Below are 17080 nucleotides of genomic sequence, written 5' to 3'. Positions count from 1 at the left end.
ACAAATATTACTAAGTTAGAAGTCATTCAGCACAATGCCAGATATTGTGATAAAAATAAAAGGAACCACTTCTTGCCTGTAGGGAGCTTAATGCAAGGTAGAAACAGACACACAGAAAATAATAATAAAATGCAGGAAGTACAGTGAGAAACATAAGGTAAAGGTGAGATCACCAACTCTATAAGGAAGTCTGAGTGGGGACGGAGGGGCCAATGGGGAAATGAAGAGGCAGTAAACTATATCCTAATTTTAAGGAATGCCTACACAGATTCCTTAGCCACTATCATAAACCCATAAACATAGGGAAAATGTTATGTTAACCTGTTATATAAGGAACATGTTACCTTTTTGTGATCAAAGGTCAAGAAAAGGGGTGGTCAGAATTTTGTGCGATAAAATTTCAAACTGGAACCACTGCGTGTAGTAGTTGGAGCTGGCAAAGAGGGAGTTGTGACACAGTTGTTTTTGCATGCACATGGATGAACGGTGGCCATGGGTGCTCATAGCAATCTCTAACAGACTTACTTTTATGAAGGCCAAAAAAGCCTTCAAAAACTTACAATTTCCCTTTCAAATTAGTAGTTGTTTGTTCATAGAAGAGTATGAAAACAGACAGTAGGATGTAAATTTCCTATTACTGAAGCAAATCTTCATTAAAGAATTACTATAATTCACACTTTCTGGTAAAACAACACATAGCACTTGGGACAAACCCTGCAAGTAGATGAAGCTTGGTGACCTACACAGAAGGATTGCGTATCACATGCCAAGTGTATAAATGAAGGCAGAAGAAACTCCTCAGACTAGATAAAAGAAATTTTAAAGCAACAAGCAATTGGTGTGACTGATTCATGCACCATGAAGGATTTCTGTTAAGATGTCAAACGTCAATTTGCCATGGAATTCCTGTGGCCTTTGAAGGGAAGCTATTTAACTTGCAGAAGTGTTTGATTTAATTGAAGAAGAAAAAGAAACTCTCAGGCGGATAGCAAAGTGTACACATAAAAATGTACAGGATACTTAGTACCTTGAGAGAAAATCCCTGTATCAGTGGAGGATTGTTTTGGGAAATGGTTCACTGTTGACACAGAAAATGCTACTGTAAGCAAAGACAGCCACTGACAATTTTGATTAAATGATTCAGAAGAGACTGCCTCTGAATACAAAGAAGTTCTTTACAACTGAATTCACTTTTATTTTCCTTTTTACAGATACAGAGGAGGTCCAGTAATTTTTTAAATCTATGCTTAAAGTCTAATACAAGAAGCAATGAATAAGCAGAAAATAAAATTGAGAAAGCAATTCCAGATTTACAATAGAATCTACAAGAATAAAATAGGAATAAATTCAAATGAAGTGCAAGAGTTGTACACTGACAACTACATACTACTGTTGAGAAAATTCAAGGTTGAAATAAGTGGGGAAACATTCCATTTTTCCATGGATTCGAAGACAATATTGTTAAAATGGCACTATCTCCCAATTTTATCTACATATTGTGTAATCCCCATCAAAATTCTAACTGCCTTTTTTTCTAGAAATAACAAGCTGATTCTAAAATTCCTATGGAAATTTCGTGGAGTCCAAATAGCCAAAACAATCTTGAAAAAGAACAAACTCCTGATTTCAAAACATAGATAGTATAAACATAAAGACAGTGTGGTACTATAGTATGAATATGCACTGGTACAGGCATACAGACCAACAGAACAGAACTGAGAATCCAGAAATAAGCCCATACATGTATGGGTAATGCATTTCAATAAAGAGTCCTAGGACCATTCAGTTGGGGGAAAGAATAGTCTTTTCAACAAATGATCCAGAGGCAAATGAATATCCACATGCAAAAGAATCAAGCTGGACAATCAGCCCACACCATATACAAAAACTTAAATCAAGTAAGATCTAAAACTATAACACTCTTAAAAAGAAACACACGAGTAAATCTACATGACTTTGGATTAGGCAATGGTTTCTTAGATGTGACACCAAAAGCAAAAGCAACCACAAGAAAAATCAGTTAAATGGGACTTTGTCAAAACTAAAAATTTTGTGAGTCAACACTAGCAGGAAAGTAGAAAGACATCCCTCAGAATGGAAAAAAAATATTTGTAAATCCTACATCTGACAAGGGCCTACTATTCAAAATATACACTGCAAGTAAAAAAAAAAAAGGCAATGCAATTTTTAAATTGTCAGAGGAGTTGAATAGGCATTTATCTGAAGATGATATACAAATGGCCAATAAGCACATGAAAAGACGCTCAATGTTATTACTCATTAGGGCAATGCAGATCAAAACCATGAAACTCCATTTGATACCCACTAAGATGCTATAATTATAAAGACTGTCAATAACAAATCTTGGTGAGGGTGTGGAGAAAATGAAACACATACGTTGCTGGGGGGATTATGAAATGATACAGTTGCTGTGAAAAAGTTTAGCAGCTCCTCAAATGGTTACACATATGTTCTAACCAATTCCATTCCTAGTTATATACCCAAGAGAAGTAAAATATGCGTTCATACAAAAACTTGTATGTGAATGTTCATAGCAGCATTATTCATAACTGCCCCAAAGTGGAAACTATCCAAATGCCCAAATGATGAGTGGATAAACAAACTGTGGTATAACCATACAATGGAGTATTACTTGTGCACTGAAGGGAATGAAGCACTGAGACTTGGTACAACATGGGCGAACTGTGAAAACACAATGCTAAGTAGGAGAACCTACACAAGAAAGGCTACATATTATATGATTTTATTATATTAAATGTCCAGAGTAGACAAATCCAAAGAGACAGTAAGTACATTAGTAGTTACTCAAAGACTGGGGGAGGGAGGAATTGGGACCAACTACTAACAGGTGCAGTGCTTCTTCATTGGTTGATGGCAATGCTCTGGGATTAGTGGTGATGGTTGCACAACACAGTGAATACACTAAACACTAATCAACTCTACACTTTACAATGGTGAATTTTATTTTAAGTAAATTACAATAGTTTTTGAAAGCCTAAAGGATCTTTTAAAATAAGTGTAAAAAAATGCTAAGAGATATGTAAACAATGTTATGATTTAATTGTTGGCTCTTTTCTTTTGGGGGAGCCACATAAAATAATGGTGTATTTTAAAACCCAAGTCATCTTAGATTTGCTGAAATATGGGATGCCTGGATGGCTCAGCTGGTTGAGCATCTGACTTCAGCTAAGGTCATGACCTTACAGTTCATGAGTTCAAGCCCCACACTGCGCTGTCTGCTGTCAGCGCAGAGCCTGCTTTGTCCTCTGTCCCTCACTCTGCCCTTCTCTCTCTCTCTCTCTCTCTCTCTCTCTCTCTCTCTCTCAAAAATAAAAAGATTTGCTGAGATATAGGTAGCTAACTAGTAATACTGTAATAGGAATTGTCACATAAGAAGGATTAATAAAACCTTTCTTTTTTAATTTTTTAATGTTTTTTTATTTATTTTTGAGACAGAGAGAGAGATAGCATGAACTGGGGAGGGGCAGAGAGAGAGGGAGACACAGAATCGGAAGCAGCCTCCAGGCTCTGAGCCATCAGCCCAGAGCCCGACGCGGGGCTCGAACTCACGGACCGCGACATCGTGACCTGAGCCGAAGTCGGACGCTCAACCGACTGAGCCACCCAGGCGCCCCAATAAAACCTTCTTGAAAAAAATGACAACTTCTCACCCTTTTCCTTCAACAGTTATGGTGCCATTTTAACTTCTGAGATATTCTTTTATTTAACAATCAGTGGGAATGTAGAATTGCTTTTTTTCATACCTTTCTACTGTATTATTCATTAAAATACACCCTTGAGGAATGTAAACACATAAAAGGTTATTCTATGTAAAGGCATAAAAGGCCTGAATCAAATTTTAGAATACAAGCATAAATTTCTATTTTTTCAAGTCATAAGTAACAAATCTCTATTTCTTAAGATTGTTCATATGGAGTTAATAAAAATATTTGTAACTAAAAATGCATAAATATATAAACTAACTGATTTATAGTTACACCACCAAAATTAATTACTTTTAAATCTTGACATATTTGGCTTCCACTGTTTGTTTTTAGATGGAAAAAACAATCTACTATGTTTATAAAAGTGACATACATTCATTGTAAAAATTTAATCAACAGAGTAAAGCACACAAGAAATTTTAAATTACCATTCAGCTTACATTCTGACAGAAAAATATTATAAAATTCAGATGATATACTTCTCATAAAGTTTTCATTTTATTTTTAACTGAAATTCAATATAAGAAAAGGCCAGTAAAAGAAATGCTGAACTTCTAATAACATTTTTTTTTGAGATTTAATTTGTAAAAGATTATATTTAGAGAGCATAAAAAACATTCATACTTTTGCCCACCACATCTTGGTGTTAACTGCAAGCATCAATTTTATAATTATCTATTAAACTCTCAAAACTCAACAGGAAAAAAAAAAAACAAAAAATAATCCAATTAAAGAACAGGTAAAATAAGCGAAGAGGTAGTTCACTGGAATATACAGATGGCAAATGAGCACACGAAAAGATAATGAACACCATCTGCCACCAGGGAAATGCAAATTAAGACACAATGAGATATGACTGCATATCAACCACAATGGCCAAAATAAAAAATAGTGACACCACCCCTTGTTGGCATGGAGGTAGAGACGCTCAATTGCTCATCCAATGCTGGTGGGAATGCAGAAGGGTACACTGAAAAAGTCTGGTGGTTTCTTATCAAGTTAGACATGCAACTGCCATACAACCCAGCAACTGTATTCCTAGGTATATATTCCAGAGAGATGAAGGCTTAGGTTCACACAAAAACCTGCAAACAAACCTTCATAGCAGCTTAGCCCATTCAGGCTGCTAGAACAGAGATACCATAAACTGGCAGCTCAAACAAAAGAAATTTATTTTCTGGTTTTGATTTCTCATAATTTTGGAGGCTGGGAAATCCAAGATCAAGTTACCTGCACATTCCATGCCTAGTGATGGCCTATATCTGGTTCACAGCCCAGCCATCTTCTCACTGTGTCCCAACATGACTGAAGAGCAAAGGAGCTCTCTGGGGTCTCTTTAAGAACACTAATCCTGTTCCTGATGGCCCTACCCTCGTGACCTAATCACCTCCCAAAGCCCACATTCTGATATCATCACACCAGAAATTATGAGTCTGGCAGACACAAACATTCAGACTATAGTAGCAGCTTTACTGCCCCCAAATGCAAACAACTCAAATGTCCTTCAATGAGGGGTTTTTAAACAAAGGTGATAATATATACATACCACAGAATATATTTTAGCAATAAAAAGGAATAAATCATCGATACACAGAACAATTTGGACAGATCTCAGGGGAGCTATGCTCAGTGAAAATAAAAATGCCAATCCCAACAGTCTATATACTGTCTGATTTACAAGTTCCCTTCATAACTTCATGACAAAATTATAGTAATGAAGAACAGACTGGTGTTGGCCATGGGTTAGGGAAGGGGCAGAGATAGGGCAAGGCTGGGAAGGAGGTGGGTATGATTACTGAAGGGCAGTACAAGAGACCCTGGTGATGATGTAACTATTCTGTATCTTGACTCTAGCGATGTATACACACACCTGTACATGGGATAAAACTGCACAAAACTAAAAACACACAGTGATGAATACATGTAAGTCTGAATGAAATCACTGGATCATACCATCAGTTTCATGGATGTGATGCTGTACTATAGTTTTGTAAGATGCCACCACGGAGGCAAACTGGGTGAAGGGTACACGGATCTTAAGTGCATTTGAATCCACACTCACCTCAAAATAGAAAGTTAAATTTTAAAAAGGATAGCTAGAGAAATTCCTTAAAATATGATAAGCAGTTAGGGAATAGTGCAGAATGTTAAGGAATGCTAAATGAGCAGAATAATCTTGTGCATTTATATTTTTGTACTGCTTAAGTATTTCTTCAGGGTAAATTCCCAGATGTGTGACTGCTGGCTTAGAAAGTAAAAGCATGTAACTTTACATTAACTTGGGGAAGACTTAAAGAATTTTTTTCCATTTCCTTGTGTCTACTTTTATGTCCCTTCAGGATGGTTTATAGCTCTCCCCTTACTAGGAATAAATTTAACACTAAATGTGCAAACTCTAAATATTTTATCTTTTCTGTTGCTATTTAAAATGTCACCCCCCCACACACACTAACAGAGTCTCTTACTAATTATTGTTTGTACGTATAAAAGCTAATGATTTCTGTATAATTTTATATTTTGCTACTTTATATAACTACTTTTATTGTCTAAGTATTATTTCTCTTGTTTTCCAGGTTCATGCCATCATCTGCAAAAATCCAACTCTCCTGTCTCTAGAAGTTTCTTCTTTAAATGTGCTAGCTACTACCTCTAGTATAACATTAAACAGTGGTAGAATCAATCTGGTATCTTAGTATTTCCTCATTAAGTAAGATGCCCGCTTTGGGACAGAGACATTCATGCATACTCATGGAAAAGAACTATTATTTAGTTCTTTTTTCTTAATGTGTCACACAATGTTGAATTCTGTTCAGGGCCTTTTTGTCATCTGTGGGGACAACCTTTTCTATCTTAGACCTATTATTATGGTATTATATTAATAGATTTCATAATATTGAATTAAACTTACATTCATGGGTTAAATGTGCATGGTCATTGTATACCATTTCTTTTTGTGTGGCTAAGATTCTGTTAACTAATATATTATTTAGAACCTTTATATCAATATAAGTGATACTGGACTATAATTTTTTATTTTTTAATTTTTCATACTGTATCAGATTATATTTATCCCCTACACTTTTATTTGTTCTTTCTGCCTTTGTTATTAAATTAGCTAGGTCTCTAATTTGTTAATTTTAAAAGAAAAATGATTTGTTCATTAATTAGATCTGTTTTTCTATTCTTTATCTCAATTTGTGGTTTTATCTTTATTATTTTCTTCATTGGCTTTTTTATTTACTTTGTTTTTCTTGCCATATTGGTCTGGGAAACTTGATTCATTTATTTTCTTTCTTTTTAATGAAAAGTATATATATAAAAATTATACACTTTCCTCTGATTGGCTTAAATAAATCTCACAAAGTGCTATGATGAGTTTTTATTGTCATTTTTTAGAAATGGGTAATTTCAGCTTTTCTTAACTTGCTGTTTCTTTTTCTACAGGATAACAAGTCTTACTTTCTGTTTTAACTTCATATTACTTGGAATGGTTTGTAGTTTTGTTCTAGTTGTTACCTTTATCCTTTATGCTAATCTCATCCTCTTCCCCTTATAAATTACTCGATCTTTTTGCCTAGAAGCCCTGAGTATTTTTTTTTTTTAATGCCTAGTTGTTTTAATACCATATGTCTTGGAGGTGATTAATACTGGTTAATTTTCTCAGGCACTTTGTCAGCCCTGTCAATTTGTAGATTTTAGTCTTTTATTTCCAGATATTTTTCTCGGATTAGAGATTCAGTATTAGTTCTGCTCCACTGTTTTATCTTCCTCAGTGACTTCACTGATAGATCTTCTTTGCTTGACTTCCAATTCAAACACTTCCTGACTCATTTTACTTCTTTCTTCATTGCATTTTCATTCTCTTGGTTCCTTTCCTGCTTTTCTTCAGTGTTCTTTATTAAGTTCTCTTTCAAATCTATTCTTTAGACAGCTTATTCTTTAATATTTACTTCTGATATAATTTTGCCTTTTTCTACATTTCTTTCCAGAGTGTAATCAACTACCAATTCATTTCTTTCTGTTTCTGGAACATTTCTGTTCCTAGTTTTTGACTTCTAATTTAAAATGTTTTATCCTATCTTTAAATGCTTGTTTGAAGATACTGAATAAAATCGTATGGTTGTATTACAGGATTTTTTTTTTCCTGCTTCACTATTGTTTTTCTAGCGGAGGGTTTTATCAGAATTGTTTTCCGCAATTTAGGCATTTAAAAAAAAACAGTAATTTTGTACACATAGGAAGTCTAGCTGATTTGATTGGTTGGTGAAACTTTTCATTCAAGAGCAGCCTCCTATGTCAGTGTATCAAAGCAGTTTCCTAATTGTATGGCTTTTATGGGGGTGGAGAGGGGAAAGATGCTATGAGTGGAAAGGATGTGTGTCCTTCAAGTTTTACAATTTTTTCTTTAGTTTTACACAATCTTAAATGAAGTCCTTTTTGTTGTTGGGTTTCAGTTGGTGAATTTATTCTTTTTTTTTTAATCATTCTATTAGATATTTGGGTATGGAAAGTCTATAAATAATATTTCATCTGTTATTTAACCTTGAATTCTTAAAGCCAAAACTTCTCTGTGTGTGTATGTGTGTTTACACATTTTATTTTTTAGAGTAGTTTTAGGTTCATAGCAAAAGTAATAAGCAGAATGTACAGAGATTTTCCGTATCTCTATACAAAGCCTCTCCCATTATGAACATCCCCCACCAGAGTGGTACATTTGTTACAAATGATAAACCCTACACAAACATATCATTATCAAGCAGGGTTCACAGGTTACATTAGGGTTCACTTTTGGTGCTGCACATTCTATGGGTTGGACCAATTTATAAGGACATGCATCCACCATTTTACTATCATACAGAGTGGTTTCACTGCCCTAAAAATTCTCTGTGATTCACCCAGTCATCACTCTTCTATATGTTTATTTTTATAGTATAAAAATTACCCATTATTAATCATGACCTATTGCTGTTAAATGACTATAATTATAAATTGATTAAAATACTAAATAAATGTGTCTTTTACATTGAGAGTCATCACAAGTAAATCCACTACTGGATTAATTTTTAAAAAATACATATTCTAAATTGTGACAGTGAACTCAGTTTACTCTCTTCCATTTACATTAGTGCCATTAGGATACTCTATTATGCTATCTTTATTATCCACATCATCAAAAAAAGATTCCTATGTAGTCAGTACACAGTATTTACAAAACTATCAATATAGACTTAAGGCCCTCTGAGAACATTTCAACAACCCTTAAAAGAAGCAGAACATTCAGCTTAACAAAATTTCCCATTGCCTGAGCCTTCTTGTTACCTGAATTTTTATACTATCCACACCTTGTACCTCACATTCTAAGACATTCATTCATTATATACTTATTCTATCAAAAAACATTTAATAATTGTCTATTATGTGACAGGCTCTAGTAACACACTGGTGAAAAACATGGGTAAGTTTCCCTACCCTCATGAAGCTTACATTTTAGTGGCGAGTTAGAGACAAGAATCATAACATAACACAGGGCAATGTGATAGAGTGTCTGGAGTGGGTGGATATGGAAATGGGGATGGTTACTTAAAGTATGGTAGTCAAGGAAAACTTCTTTAAAGAGATATTTCAACAGAGATCTGATAAGGAGGTTACCATTCAAAGACTTTAAGAAAGAAGATCTAGGGCAGTGGGAAAAGCAACTGCAAAGAGTGGAGGCAGGAACCAGACTGAAGGAACAGCTAGGAAGTCAGTTTGCTGGGGTGCAGGGAGCAAGCAAAAGAATGGTATGAGGTAAGGCAGAAGTTGGCAAAGACATGATCATATGGGAGGCCATGATAGGCAGTATAGATTTTAATGTGATTGTCATCGAGACTGCTGGAGAACTTTAAGTTTGGGTATAATATTTTCTGACTTATATTTTCTAAGAACCCTGACTACTATATGGAGAATGGACTGCGAGGAGACAAGAATGAGAGAGGAAAGACCAAAGAAAAAGCTGTGGCAGCAGTCCATCCAAGAGGTTTGCTCCATGTGACTTAGACTAGGGTTATAATAGTGAAGAAGATGATGAGTCAATGTAGACAGCATGTGTTGTATGGGGAGCAGACAAGACTTGCTGATGAACTGACTTGGAGTTGTAAAGGGTAGTAGAATCTAGTAAGACATATGGTAGCGCCATTTACTGCAATTCAGAAGACAGGGAAGAAACTGGAGACACAGAGGAGTGCAGGTTCCCCTGCAGTAAGGAACTCTTTCCCTAGCCCTCACCTCACACACACTGGCAGAAGGAGAACTGGGTCACAGAGATAAAAGATGTGAGCACCATATCACACCAGCACCACTTGTCCAACCCAGAGTTCTAGAGTCACAGCCCTAGCATACGCTAGGGATAGGAAAGAAAATAACTTGCAATCAACTAAGCTACTGAAGCTTAAAAATACATAGGCTGAGTCTTAGAAAAGAAATGTGGTAACGAAAATGACCTGAAAAGTTTTGGAATTGAACCAAGATGTGGTCCAGGAAGATGCAATACAAGGGAAAGAGGGGTTGACAGAGCACAGCTGAAAGCAGTAACAGGAAAAAATAAAACTCTTACATCTATTCCCCAAGGTTTTCAGAATACTTAATAAATGAGGAACCAAAGTGACTTGAGAATGAGGAAGTGGTCAGTTGTATCAAAGCTGCTGTAAAGTTTAAAACGATGAAGACAGAGAAGTGACTTTCAAATTGCAATATGGCAGTGGCTGACCACCTTGATAAGGTGATTTTAGTAAGCTGTAGAGACACAAAAGCCGAATCAGCATGGGTTAAAACAAACAAACAAAAACACAACAGGACAGGAAGCGAGGGAAATAAAAGGAAAAATTACAATCTTCTGAGAACATGAGCCACAAACACATGAGAAAAAAACAAAAAACCAAAAAACAATACCAGACCTTTTAAAATCAGAATGGCACTTTCATTCCTAGCATCCTTCACAGAAATGCCACTACTGCTCAACATTCTGCAACCAAAGCATACATAGTGCAGGAAAAACTAATTTCCAACTAAATTTTTCTTTTCTTACCTTCAGTGATTAAATTTAATGTGTCTTGTTTTCCATCTCCTTCTTGTGAATGACTTGGATCCAGTGAAGTCTGAGAAAGGCTAACTTCAGCTGATAACTGGTCAAGACTTTGATAACTTTTTCTGTAAAACAAGAGTGAAATACTACTTGGATTTCTTCTCACAAAAAAAAAATAATTTCTAGAGATATTCTTCAATGTTTTTCTTCAATTTACTGAGTTTTGGTTTATTTCTCCACAATTTTCCCCCTCAACTCTGTCTCTATTGTGGCTGCAATATGATCTCCATTATACTTTTCCCTCTACCCTCTTTGGAGGTCTCTGGGATTGATCAACTAAAAAAGAAAAACAGTTTGTCAGACTAATTTAAACCCTTACACAAATTTTTGATTATTTAGCTGCTTAGAAAATGGAGACTTTCTGGTTATTATCAATTTTCTTTTCTTTTTTAGTAGGCTTCACACCCAGGCTGGAGCCCAGTGTGGGTCTTGAACTCACAACTCTGAGATCAAGACCTGAGCTGAGATCAAGGGTCAGATACCTAACCACTAAGCCATCCAAACACCCCTGGTTATTGTCAATGTTCAAAGGAGTGGAAAATCTACAGATTACTCTTAATGTAGAAACCAAAACGACATAACTTAATAATGATGTATTATCTCTCAGGCACTTCAAAATTCACCAGTGTCTTGATATTCTTATGGATGCTTTTACATAAGAGTAATTACAAATTACCATTACAAATTCCTCTAATTTAGAAGTTTAAAAATCTTGGATTATAAAATGGGTGTTTATGTTAATATACTATGAAGATAACTAATTTTCTTCCCTCATGTATTTGCTACTGTGATTTCGATTTCCATTAAACAAATTAAGAGAAATGAATTGTAACAGAGGAAAAATTCCATTATATATGGAAACTTAATAAGGTTTATTATTAAACTTTCCTCATATTTCTTTTGTCAAGATAAGAACAACTCAAAAGACTTAGGCAGTTTTGGTGTTATTGACATATTGACAAGTAAGAGAATGGAATTCAACATTATTTCCAAATATATCTGATCCAGGAAAAATAGTATGTTTTTCAGGTTTAATATCTATTTCCCAAGGTAGCCAAACCCTAACTAATTTCCTAGAAATGTCATATATTCTATGATAACATTACAGGAGAGTATATGTAATTTAAATGATCTATTCCAGAGCTATTCTCTATTCAGACACAGAAGAGTAAACTTACAAATTTATTTAAAGGAGAATCTATTGTAGGAAACTTCTGATAACTGTAATACATAAAATATATTATGAGCTATACAACATGTAATAAAGAAGGATAGCCAATATTTATATAATGCTTCCCACTATATAGGTACTGTCCCTACATGTTTATATAGATTAATATATTTACTCCTCACAAATGCTCTAAGAGGTTGGAATTATACTGTTCCCAATTTATAGCAGAGTTAACCAGGGCACAAAGAGACTACATTTGAACCTCATAGCCTGGCTCTAATTCTGTCTCATTAACTTCTATGCTATCTCCTTTCCTACTACAGAGAGAGAAAAAAAACGTTTTCTGTTTTATTAGAAACCCTTCCTAGGTTTCAAACAGTTTGCTTGCAGAGATTGACCACGTCAACTATACTGTATGTAATCGTATCACTGAAAATTTCACTTGACTTTCATTAAAACTGTATTTCTTCAGCTATACAAGAAAGCAGCGAACACAGGAATTCAATAAAGGAAGTTATAAGTAAGTTTCTTTTCCAAATTATTTTTCTGTGCCTAATAGGTAGAAGGCCTGTCTTTAAATGGCTTTAAGGGAGTTTCTGACACTGGTCTTTCATCATTAGAAACTTGATAAAAAGTTACTATTATTAAATTTAAAAAATTATAAAAATATTTACAAACAACAAAGTACCTAGTAGCAAAACAAACATCAAATTAATTAGAAAATTATAAGGACTGAGAGCTTGACAGCACACATTTATAGAAATCAAGTACTGTCACTACTTGAGGGGAGGAAAGCCTGCAAAAGTCTATAAAAGCAATCTCTGGTAAAAGCAACACAAAATGAGCTTTCTGCCGGAACTATTTAAGTTCCTTTTAGATATCATATTTCCAAATCCAAAGGGATTATGGACACTTTCTAACCTCTAATTTGTTACACTTAGTAAACAATCTTTCAGTTTACAGGCTTCACTTAACCAATTGTCAATGAACACAGAAATAGAATTTGGTAGACAATGACTTCTGAAGCAGTATAAAAATGCCTAGGCAAAATTAGGCACCTGAATCAAAAGATATTAAGAACAGTACCATGTAATATCTTCCTTGCATGAAAATGATTACAGATCTACCACCTGGGAGAAATCTGGTTTAGCTGTTTGTAGTAATGACCAAGAAAGGTTTTCCACATTCTTACCTGAGTTCCAATGCAACTGGCGCTCCACCTGACAAACATGTTGTCATGGAGTAAACTGTCTATGGGAGTTCTGTCTTTAAAAGGTCACCACTAAGTCCTATTTTAGAATTCTAGACTCATTAACATCATACTGTAAAATTGAAATGTAACCCACCAAACACATCAAGCCCATCAACAGTCTAAGTCTACTTTCCAGAAGTGGATTTTTCAAGTAGAAATAGCTTACTTATTCAAAATAAGAACCCCAGATAGTAAGACAGGAGTTATGTCATAAGCATCTGGGACATAAAGAAAACCAAAAACCAAAAACAGAACATTGCATTCAATATCTAATTACTTAAAATTTTAAATCACTCAAATCCAAACTTGTATACAAAGAATTTGGACACCAAATAAAGGCAAATTAAAAGGAAACTGAGTAGGCCTGAATTCACTTATGAATAAATTTTCTACAGTCTTAGACTTCATATCAATGATCAGAAGTAATGATATCGATAATCTGTATCACCTATTTGCCCAAGAGATATACAGAGGTCAGTAATAATTTACATTATCTCATAGTCATTGGGCAAGAGAGTATTAGGCTCAGAAGGAGACACTTTCCACACGTAGAAAATAAAAACAAAGATACATACACTATATACACAGAGGCACATACATGTGTGCATGGAGCCAGAGATAGGCTGTTCTTTTTATTCTTGGTTTGATTTTCATAGAAATGTGTTTAAAAAAGAAAACAAACATTTCCTATAGTAGAATACTGATATACTTTTAAACTACTAAAATTAATGGAAGGATGCAAGGGAGCCTGAAAGGGAAGGCTGTATGCAAGTCAGGTCAATGCAAAATTTATAAGTTGTAAAAGATTTTTGCAGTCTCAATGCTTTGGGGAGTCCCACTCCAAAAATACTGGAAAGATTCACATAAGAAGAAGACCCTATAAGACATCTGAAGTAATTATACCTACTTATCAGCAGTCATTCAAAAATGTTAGCCTAAAGAGTAGATCATGAAGGGCATATAAAAGCTCATAATTCTTAATTTTGTGAATGACAGCCTAAATGAAAATAATGATAAATTTACAAGACAAAAAAGCCTAAGTAGAAAATAAAAAGATGATGATAATGAATCTGATCTTTAGGGATGGAAATGGGTGGGTTAGGCAATAATCTAACAAGATTATATAATAAAATTATATAACCTGTATCTAATAAGCTCATGTGACCTAGACTTAACATATAAATATAAACAAACATTAAAATAGGAACAAATTGGAAATAAAAAAGTAATCAAATGCTCTCCAGGTGTGTGTTAAGGGAATGTGCTTACATATTTATTGTTGAGTCTTTACAATCAGCCTATAATGCTTGAAACATTTTTAACAAGATATCTCTAATGTTTGAAATAAAGGAAAAGATAGAAAATCTAACATAATTAATATTGCCAGGTCTAAGTAATCAAGAAAACAATGGAAATGATACTTCTAAAGCTTTATTAACAGTACAATAAATGAAAATAAGTGTAAAATCTTCTACTATGCAAAGGATTTCTTCCACGAGTAGATGACAACATAGCTAAGTTACCCAATCACTCATTTTAAGAAATGTCTGCAAGACCAAGAAATTGATCAAGTCAAATAGCACCTTCTCAGTCTTTTCAAAGCTAATTCAGCAAATCTCCTAGAGAAATACAGGCATCATATTTTCTTAGCAGGAAATTATAATTATAATACATATAATGACTACTTATATGGTCAATTTCTCTCTCCGAATTATCAAGAGCACTAATGTTCCTTATTAAGAGATTCTGGCCACTTTGATAATAATTTGTAGGTTCTCAAAAATGTTTGTTAAACTACTGAAGATATTGGTCAAATTAAGAGGAAAAAATGATGAGGTTAGTTCAAGAACTTTAGCTTATATTACAGATTTGAGAACAGCAAAAACTAATCCTGAGAAAAGCTATGATGTTTCAAACATGGTTTATACAGCACCACTCTAATCTGAAAATCCAAAGTCTCCATTTTTACATTAAAAAGTTGCATTAAAAAGATTATTTGTTCAGAACATCTGGGGATTTGCTGGTCATTTTAATTTTACATAGGTTTTACAAACTCTCAAAGGAGAGCTTGGGACAGTGGGTGGGTGTATATTCTCCAAACATGGAAGACACAAGGTTATCTGAGAACATAAAAAAAAGACTATACAGAGTATAAAAGATTTCGTGAGAAGTATTAGGTGCCAAGCAACTTATTACTCATTTGAACAGGAATTAGCCCCAGTATTACGTGTGCAGAAGGTAAGAGGAGGTATTGCTTAGTGTTGTTACACATCAAGTAGGGTAGCAGAGATTAGTTTTAAATCCTGACCTTACACTCTAGGTCCAGTGATCTCCATACTACACCTGCAAACATTTTGCATACTAGCTGCAAATATTTTGTTCAGGAATAGGGCCATCTAAAGGCAATAACAACATCTACAGTAAGGCCAGATTAAAGGATGATGCTGAGAAAGAGCTAATGGAGTAAGTAGCTGAGTCAAGGAGTATAAAATCGGGATCCACGTCAAACAGTTTCACTACTTTCTTTTCTGATACTCCAATTACTTTTGCTGCTGCTATAATACTTTGTAAAAGCTAGTCATTATTACCACATACAAAGGTAAACTTGAAGTAACTCTTCCATTTAGACTCACTGGTTCCTCAATAGGTAGCTCTACAGGCAGCCAGGGCTACAAACACATCTTTTTGGCTAAAATATTTTACCTTGTACTACCTAAAGTAACAATGTGGATATTGTAGTAAAAAAGCATATTACTAGTCTTTTAACTTGTCAGGAGTTAATCTTTCAATATTTTTATAGTTATAAAAGCAAGAGTATCTTGTATGTTATATAGAAATAAGAACTAAGTATTAAAATAGATTCAGTTTTTTCATCATATATCAGAAATATGAATAAACTAATATTTGTATTACTTACATACAACATAGAAAAATAAAATTATATACCAGTATAAGAAGATATACTCTAGTTATTCAAATTTTTCATAGGGGTATATAAGGGAACTAGATCCCAATCCATGAAAGCTTCAGTCAATACCTTGAATCATGGGTTAGTAGATAATGAAAACAGTTCTAATGATTTATTCTGTAAATAATCTGCTCACTCTTCCTTATCTCTAGCAATCAGTGAAACCGACAAGCAAAAAAGACAACAGAAGCTCAAATTTATTTTGAGTATTCCCTCTGATAAATGAAAAAAATCACATAGTAAACAGGCGGAAATTAAGTCTATGCTGAAACAATCCCTGTAGAAATGTCTAGCTACTAACTACCTAGTGAAAGCACCCTAAGAAGCACAAATGGAAGTGGGTAACTCTACCAGTGAAGTGTAAATACAAGAACTCTAAAAGAAGAGTAGAGAAACAAAGAAACAAACAAAAAAAGAGGGAGGCAGGCAGGGAGGTGAGAAGAAAGGAAAGAGAAGAAAGTGGGGGGGAGGAGGAAAGGGAGAGAACAGAAGGGGATGGAGGGACAACGGGGAAATAATTAGAAAATTAGCTGAAGATAGGAAAATAAAGATAACCAAAAAGTTATCAAGATGGACAAAATGTCTAAAAGCCAAAAGAAGGTAATACAAAATTTAAGTTCAAAACGAAGATACCATAAAGGAATGCAGCCTAAGATTTGGCAGATTTCTCAACATTGCAACACTCTGACTTAATGAAATAGTCCTGAAAAGGGATAAAAAATAGGTAAAGGATCTTGTGGCCAACAGATGGGGTGATTATATCTTCTATAGCCTCCAAAAATTAGATTTATTGAAAATAAGCAAAACTCTTTCAGACCCACCA

At 34.4% G+C, this 17080-nt stretch overlaps 2 protein-coding genes across 22 annotated transcripts in view; one reads left to right on the top strand and one right to left on the bottom strand.

Annotated features, from left to right (window-relative positions):
* Positions 1–6426, top strand: part of SLC25A40 (solute carrier family 25 member 40) — a 68932-nt gene extending 62506 nt beyond the window's left edge. For all 7 annotated transcript variants that reach the window (XR_002153645.3, XR_006594187.1, XR_002153646.3 and 4 more), the window contains one exon: positions 6320–6426. The gene's annotated coding sequence lies outside the window, so the exon portion shown is untranslated. The remainder of the gene's footprint in view (positions 1–6319) is intronic.
* RUNDC3B (RUN domain containing 3B) overlaps positions 1–17080 on the bottom strand; it is a 151550-nt gene that overhangs the window by 10324 nt on the left and 124146 nt on the right. For all 15 annotated transcript variants that reach the window (XM_045052332.1, XM_045052333.1, XM_045052329.1 and 12 more), the window contains one exon: positions 10810–10931. In XM_045052332.1, the coding sequence (XP_044908267.1) occupies positions 10810–10931 (122 nt within the window). Of the gene's footprint in view, positions 1–10809; positions 10932–17080 lie in introns of those variants that run through there.

Source organism: Felis catus, chromosome A2 (assembly GCF_018350175.1).
Source record: "Felis catus isolate Fca126 chromosome A2, F.catus_Fca126_mat1.0, whole genome shotgun sequence".
NCBI lineage: Eukaryota > Metazoa > Chordata > Mammalia > Carnivora > Felidae > Felis > Felis catus.
Note: the sequence above shows the minus strand (reverse complement) of the source record. Positions and strands in the feature narration are given on the sequence as shown.